This window comes from Lygodium microphyllum, chromosome 29 (assembly GCF_053477565.2).
Source record: "Lygodium microphyllum isolate KBCC chromosome 29, Lygodium_microphyllum_v1.1.10, whole genome shotgun sequence".
In the NCBI taxonomy this organism is placed as follows: domain Eukaryota; kingdom Viridiplantae; phylum Streptophyta; class Polypodiopsida; order Schizaeales; family Lygodiaceae; genus Lygodium; species Lygodium microphyllum.
Genome location: NC_141163.1, coordinates 31,120,263 through 31,128,553, shown reverse-complemented (window position 1 = coordinate 31,128,553; position 8,291 = coordinate 31,120,263). Strand labels below are relative to the sequence as shown.

The window sequence follows — 8,291 nt, the reverse complement described above, 5'->3', positions numbered from 1 at the left end:
CTTCCCAGGGTTGAAGCAGTACTTAAATCAATCAGCTGTAAAACTATCGTTTCAATATTAATACATCTTTATAGCTTCCTGCAAAAAAAAAAAGGGTGCATAAACTCTTGTGATTGGTTGTTTTTGAAGAAGAAATGATTTCTTTTCATGCACTTTTGCCAGCTTTGTGAATACCCATGGTAGATAACTACACATCCTCAAGACTGCCAAAACCTGTGCACAAAATGGGATTAAGGTTGTTACGTAAAGGATGGTGAAACGAGGTGCGCGCGGGAGTATTGTGTCGAATCCCCTCAAATCACCCAGCCTCCTCTCTCTCGCTCTCTCTCTCTCACACACACACACGAAATCCATGGATCAATCGATCGACCAAACAGGAGTACCTACTGGCCATGCCTCCGAAAGAGGCATATCTGCATCTCAAGCCGGTGAAACAGATCAGGATATGGTGATTATCAGGTAGCTGGTGCAGTAGTATTGCAAGCAGGGGTCATCATCGGATTAAGGATGAGTCCTGCATGGCTGCACCATCATCCCCATCAATCCCATCCTCGCAGTTCCACGCCCCCCCCTCGGCCTCCCCCCCGATCCTACTCCCCCGACCGCAAGTCATCCATCCCTCGATCCCTCTCTGTCCTCCATACCCGTCCCCAAAGCGCCCACCACCACCACCACCATAGCCCCTCCACCCTGCCCCCCCACCCTACCCCCATCTTCAACCATGATGCCTCCACCTCCCCGCCCCCACCCCCACCCCCGCCGTCTGCTCCCGCCTCCCTCGTCGACTACTCCGCCATCCAGAAAATCGCAGATGGGGTCGAGCGCATGGTCCGCTCCTGGAGCAGTGAGAAATCCGGCCGAGCCCACATGTATGCCCGTGCATACGATACCCTTGCCTCATCACGCAGGTGCAGTGCACCCTCTTGGTCAGCTGGAGAACAGCAGCAGCAGCAGCAACAACAACATCAACAACTACAACAACAACAACAGGTCAATAATGGGCAGCAGAGTCCTGCAGATATCAGCCCTCCTGCAGCCGTGCCACATGCACAGCCAGTCCAATGGTTGGGCTCCCCAGAACCCAGGGGTGAGCAGAACTCCTCGGCTTCTTGGAACCTTCAAAGCCCTGCAGAGCCTGTCAAGGACCTCGAACAGTCGGGCCCTGATGTCTCTAGTGACATCGAAGGCAGATATTTTCAGCATCATCAGGAAGGGGCCATGGTAGATGATGCAAGAAATGGTCCACAAGCTGCACCGTCGTGCATCAGAACCCATGGACATGGATGGATCCCTGTGCGGCCTGGGAGTGCCATGTTGGCACCTAGCAGATTGTCGCATGTCTCAGGCTTCAAAAATGAGTTGGCAACCAACACTGAAGCTCTGATTGAGGAAGATGATGGTGATTATTCAGTATCTGAAATGGACCATAATCGATACCACCATGACCAACAGCAGCACCATATTAACATCAATGGTGGCTCTCGTTCCTTCAACTCACGAGCAGAGTATGGTAATCTTCTCAACAATGATTTGAGGCATGCCTCTTCAACAAGAAAGGCACATAGAAACCAGAGGTCTGATTCGGATGTGGTAATGCCACCTCTAAGTTGTGGGAACAACCAGGACAGTGTTCTCGTCCTTCGAGAAGGTGAACCTGTCAAATTGATCAGAAGCAGAGCTCCTTCCAGCACAGGTATTGATTGAGGATGGCTGGTTAGCTCTAGTATTTGAACTACTGTACGTGAAGTGCAGCATCCATTAGTACATTCTTTGCTGCTTATTATCCCCTCTTTGTCCTTGCAGGACGTATATCAAGCAGCATTACTCCATTTGATGGCAAGGTAGACATGGATCTTTGGTTAATTGTGACATGTTTAGAATCATCTAACTTAAATTTATTTTAGAACCAAACAATTTGTTTTCCCTGAAATCTGGAATGATGTGCTTAGATTGATCAGAAACTTGACGACAAGTATGAATCAAAGGTGCAGGAGCTGGAAATCTCCTTGTTAGAATGTGCAACAGAGTATGAAGTCCAAGTATGCCCTTGTATCTCTCAACTGTAGCAAAACTTTCTCTCAGAAAGGCATGATTGATTCTGCAAAAGGCATTGAGGCAATCCCACATACAAAAATATTTTCTTCAGTTTTTAAATTGATGTGCCACTGGTGCATAATTTTTCACTTCCAGGTGATTAGGTAGGAATGATGCACTTTTTGGTGGTGATTTGAGAAGCTTTGTACGGTTTGTCCATGTTTGGCCTTGGATAAGGTTCAGGACAAATTAATCCCATGTGTTTCCATACATGTTTTAGTGAGAGAGTGTATTCTATGATAACACAACACCACAATTGCTGCTTTGTAAATGATTAAAACAATGAGCAGTAGTCCAACATATGGTTCACCAGCATGCCTGCTGGACTTGCACCCTGGCTGAGCTGCAAAATCGGCTGATCAACCCACATGGCAGTTCCATCCACTGCTGCTCCTTCCCATTACTTTCATTCAAAGTGCTCTGCCATTTGAAGCGCCTACCAGGAACTCCAGCTCATTTTTGCCTGGACTACCTCATACCCATAAATATGTGGTCACTATCTGTGTATTCTGAAGATGAAAGCCTGGTTCATTTGTTGGGTAGGTCATAAGTGAGACAGTTGGTTCCTGGTTGTTGACTCTAGATGAGCTTAAGGCTCGCAAAGAGGGATGGACAATGTTTCACAAACGGCCAGACAATCACATGAAAGCTTGCTGGAACAGCTCACAGCAGGATCCGAAAGAAAGGGCTCTTGTCCAAGTTAAGAGTGGTGGACATTTTGATAGCATTGTCACTGCTGGGAAGGTGTTGTAGCTTGTACAATGCTTGCTACATGGGGGAAAGTGTACCATTCAGGCCCGACCTGATGTATTATCTATTCAGACTTGAGTGACCTCGGTGCTATCACTTCTATATTTTACATCTAGCTTCAGGCTGAGGCATCTCTTATGTCTCACGTTTGTGAGTTCTAAGATCAGTTACTCGTCTTGGTGTTCCTGGTGGTTCTAGCATGTGCTCCATGGAGTTTGTCTGCTTGTGATCCCCACTTGGGCAGCAGGTTGTAGGGTCATATGTTGGATTTCAGCTAATCTATCCCTAGCTCAAAATGGAGGGAAATATCAAACGGAGTAGACAGATGCGGGTATGCTCACTAACCAGTCATGTGGTCCATTCTACCTGGATTCGGTGACCACACCCAGAGCTAGAGAGTTGAACAGATACACAGCAAACTCTTGTCATGATTGCCAGCATTGCCAGGTGCATAATGCTTTATGTAAGTCTTGCTGCTGAATGATGGTTGCCTAGAATGATCTACAATGGAAAAATACTTTTTGATGAAAAGAGAAGCGGGACATCTTTGTTGACCAACTATCAAATATAACCGGTGGACAGCTATTTCTGTTTTTTTGAAATGTTCATGTGGCATGCCTTTTGTCTGCGGAACACTCTGTTCTTGATCATGTCACCATTGCAGAAATTGATCGAATACTAACAAGCCTTTAAACTATGTCTAGATTGTTGAAATGAAAATGAAGATGCTGCAAATGAGGTCTGAGTTCAGGAAACAGGACTTATGTAGTCAAAACAAAGCATTAGCTGGCAGTAATACACAAGTAAGTCTATAGAAGGCTATGTTGAAAATATTTCAAACAAAGAAACTTAAAGCTCACCATCAAAGTGTACTTCAATGTTGAAGTGTATCTCTCACAGTGAGTGGTATGAATACTGATGATTTGTAGGATGCAAATGTTGGCCATGTGAAGACAAAACAAAACCCCTCTTCTGAAGTAGAACCTAGCCCAGATTGTTTGAAGAAACGTGTGAGTAGGCTACAGTATGAGAAGGATTCAGGTGTTCATGAAAGTTTAAGTCCAAAACAGAAAGGAAGGTATACTAGAAGTATTGAGTTCTAGCTGTAACACCTTTCTCTCATGATAAGTCTCAACTTTCAAGCTCATGTAATTTTTCTATCAGACATCTGGAATTACAGAAACGAAACCTGGATGACAAAGAGAATTTGGTAGCATGCCTTCAGAAGTAAGACTATCAACTGTTATGTTCTTAAGCTGTCCTAAAGGCTTCTGTTTATATTGGATGCTGATGGTTTATTTGCCGCTTCACCTGAACTTTTATATTGAGGGTTTAAATGTGTAATAATGCAGGCTTTTGGGTAAGAAGGAACAAGAGCTAGTAGATTCCAAGATTCGAGAAAAGGAACTCACAGGGCAGATACAGGACTTGCAGTCAACATTTCAAAGAGGACGAGTGACACATATTGAGCCTAAAAAGCTCCTGTCATTGCTTTTAGCCCTTAGTGAGTGGCTGCAGTCAGTAAAGGTAATTGTAAAAGGACATCCTCAAAATGGCCTCTTCTTTGATGAGATAGTTTAGACCAAGCCCATTATCTCCATAATCTGCAGTTATGCTAGAAGACAATGTTAATGTGTAGCTGAATTTGGTCTAGATACATATGTAAAAATTACACGGCGTAGCGAACAGAATCTGAGAAAGAGATAGAGAGTATACAACAGATAAGAGGAGAATAAAAAAAATTTATTTAGCTTCAAACAATTGATACAAAGATGGCTTTGTCCACCCGTGTGCTTCCACTGTGAAGCTTAGATGGCGATCTAGACAAAAGATAGGTAAAGAGCTTAAGGCTAGCTGGAATAACTCTGAGTGGGTGAAAAATAGATAATAGATGGCTATGAAGGGGTTTAGCTTTTATAGCCCGCGAAGGTGGTTAGGTTAGCCTGACCTACCATATGAGCTTCCACTAGTTGGTTAAGCCAGGGGCGCTGCCCTCAAACCCCCGCCAAGGGGGCTGTTGGCCCCCTTGGGGCCCCCCAGCCCCCAAGTCAGGGGTCGCTTCTGCGGCCCCCAGACCTCAAAATAGGGGCCCCTGAAAACCTTCTTATCCCGCAACTCGATACAATGTGCCTTGAGTTGCTACCAGCTTAACTACTTCGTCTAACCTAAAGATTAGATTCACAATGGTTACCTTTTTGCCATCCGGTCACATAGACCTCATTTGACATACAAAGATCTCATTTGACATACAAGTTAGGACTAAACCAATATTCGGGCTCACATATGGCTTCTCCTCATAATGGGGACCTTACAACTTTGAGCATCGTGGATCATTGGTGGCACCTTATGAGGGTGGGGCATTGAGCATATCTAACAACATAATGCTTAAACGGAGCCCTGCAGGTGTCTCATCCAATCTCATACATACAGCCTACACATGGGTGGTATGGATGGGGTGGATGCATGGCAGCTACTGTTTGGGAATGATGTGTGCCAAGTATTAATCTTTCCCAGCAGTTACTCCAACTGTAATTGTGTGGACATGACTATTTTGCTGCATTATATGAATTTTACTTGTATAGTTTATAAGTGTGCCTGTTTGTTGACATTCTACCCGTTAACAACAGGTCGGAGTAATTCAGGAGGATCCTTACATTCATCGCAGGGCTTACCAGGTCTGATTGTTTTTATTCTGTACTGAAAAGGTAATAATAAGTAATTTATAGCTGATCAGCTGACAAACTTATGGCAAAGAACATAGCACATCAAAATAACGATTTTCCCAATATTTAATAAGCTCTCTTTGCTTGGACAGAATGTCCATGCTTTGGCTCATATGCGAGTGCCATCTCAAGAGCCAGCATCTGGGCGTTTCTTCCAGTCTCCCCGCATAGATAATTTGCAGGCTATTGTGAACAAGGAGATAAAGTCTCTTCAAGATGTACTGGGGAAGATTACAGACAAGAAAAGCAAATGAGAGGTTATGGGATGCAATGCTGCACATGCCATGGAAGCAGGGGTTGAGTGGAGTATAAAATAATCTTGGAAGTCTCTGAAATTTTCCAGACTTTGTTCTATACAAGTTGTTGCCTTGTAGCATGTAGAAAAGAATAGGGAAAGAATCAAAGCACCCCTTAAATTTTTGCATGAACCTGCTCAAATTTGTCCTCTACAACAAAATGTCGGACTTTTGCTCTCTCCACCTGATGTGTGATCAGAAGAGTAAATCCACAAAATTATGCACAGAAAGTGAGAATTGCCAAGATATAACAGAAGGCTGCAACGATTATAGTGGACATTAAACAAGCTGAAGACCTTGTTGCCAAGATACAGTGGCATCTTGCTTAGGTAGTTGCAAAGACCGGAAATATTCTTCAATTCAAAACTTCCCATTATCCGGGCTCTCTAGTAAATTTTCATTATCTGGGCTCTCTAGTAAATTTTCAAAGGACATGATCTTCTATGCAGTTTTCAAAAGGATATGATGTTATGCTTGATTGGTCAGGGCTTAGGATTGAAGAATGAGTTGCTGCATTTGCTACATGTATTGGATGGCAATGAATGATTAATTGGTTTCAACCATACGAAAATGATTAGTGATAGTGGTATGAGGCATCTCCCAAGATCGATTTGCTGGCATGGGGAACAAATTACTAACCTAATCAACTTTTTAACTAAGCGAGTAATGAGTGGGACACATGATAATTCTTATTCTTTTAATGGTGTTGATGGGGTTTGTGCTCTACTTGCAAGAATACACGAACAGTAGCCAGCCCTGAAAGTCAAAATCTAACATTGCAAGAAGATGATTATTGCAGATCTCAAACATAGAAGCAAATTTTAACACAATGATTATAATCATAGAACTTACGTACAAAACAATTATTTTCTTGGCTTATCACATGCACCTTTATCGCCTCCTTGACCTCTTGTTTGTCATCTGCACCTTGGCCTTGCAGACCTCACATGTAGAGGTGCCATCATTGCTGAGGACTTCCGCCATCTAGTCAAGAGCCACTCCAAGGGTTCAAGTTATTGCCAGAGCTCTTGGCACCGGTGTTAGGCTTGTGGGGTAAGCCACTCAAAATGCATTTTTCTCTTGCATGCCATGTCAGGTAACCAAGTTCAAGAGGGGCTTTGTATTTGCAGTAGAGGGCCTCTCTGACTAAAGTATTGCAAGAACCTAAACCTAACGTTGTTGCAATGCATTAACCTTATAAACACCCTACTGGGTTGCAAATGTAGTAACTTGATTTGCTGCTACTAATTTGGATCCTGAGCTACTACATTTGCAAAACTGAACACTTATCTTTCAGATTTTTTCCTCACCCCAACAGAACAATTGTGGAGGAATATGAAGGACTTAAGGTTCAACTGGTAGATAGAGCTATGCCAAGACTTGTATGAACTTTGCCAGTCCTTTTTCCTGATGGCTTTGAGTCTTCTCACCTCTCTTACTTGTATGTACAAAATCCTTGCTTTATTGCTTACCGATTTACCTCTGCTGCTGGAACCCTAGCTTGATTCTAGAGTCTCATCCTTGTGACACTTGGGCCTTCAGACTAACATCACATGTACTTTCATGCACGAAAGATCACGAAATCAGGAGATTTTTGCAAATTTGAGCTCTCAAATCTGATCTACCCTACTCCAGCACACCGTAAAACCAATGATCAACTTAACAGGGTAAATCAGAGCAGAATTGCAGCAATATCATTATGGTGTTTTGCAGCCTGATTTAGGTCTGAATTGCTCTTCTTACTCTATTCTGACCTGCTGCTGTCCCTGCTTCTGCTTGTAAAATGATCAGACTTGCCTTTGTTGATTCTCTGATCTGCTACCTGCTTCTGACGAAAACCTAAAAGAGATGAAGAGCATGAACCTAACAAGTTAAAGTACTGCCCAACCTAGGGAATCTGCTGTGTACTGTTGTATTATCGAATACACCAAAGAGATGAAGAGCATGAACCTAACGAGTTAAAGTACTGCTCAACCTAGGGAATCTGCTGTGTACTGTTGTATTATCGAATACACCAAAGAGAACTCCTATTTGGAGATCCCCAACAAACCAATATGTATGTGTTGCCAACAGAAATAAGGATAGCAGAATCCCTGCACAGGCCGACTGCACCTGGTCTCTAATTTTGCTAAAATAAGGCTACTGGACTTATTAGCCGCTAGAATATTTGAGTATCAAAGTTGAAAAGAAGGGTGAACAATACTGGTTTCCGGTGCATTGGTCTCCTAAAGTCTTCTGTCCGTCATCATCTCAGCAGAAAGTATACCTGCATGGACCAAAGGGGAAAGACAAACTGTCTGTTAGCGTTGTTCAAGAGATAATTGGCGTAGATGTGGTAGAGAAGGAGGAGAAGACTCATTGCCCAAGTCACTGTTGCTTATTAATTAAGAGAAACAAGTAATATGCATCTAAAACACTGATATCAGAG

At 43.3% G+C, this 8,291-nt stretch overlaps 1 protein-coding gene across 2 annotated transcripts; it reads left to right on the top strand.

Moving 5' to 3' along the window:
- Window positions 1-234: 234 nt before the first annotated feature.
- Window positions 235-5,991, top strand: LOC148010499 (uncharacterized). Of its 2 annotated transcripts, none has more exons than XM_087671515.1 (9): window positions 235-1,693; window positions 1,804-1,841; window positions 1,959-2,039; window positions 3,549-3,647; window positions 3,774-3,922; window positions 4,009-4,071; window positions 4,197-4,371; window positions 5,472-5,519; window positions 5,660-5,991. In XM_087671515.1, exons 1-9 carry the CDS (start codon window positions 508-510, stop codon window positions 5,819-5,821), a joined length of 2,001 nt encoding a protein of 666 aa, XP_087527641.1. In that variant the 5' UTR covers window positions 235-507; the 3' UTR covers window positions 5,822-5,991. The 2 variants fall into 2 exon arrangements, with proteins under 2 accessions (XP_087527641.1, XP_087527640.1); XM_087671514.1 differs by having other exon boundaries at window positions 1,950-2,039.
- The last annotated feature ends 2,300 nt before the right edge of the window (window positions 5,992-8,291 follow it).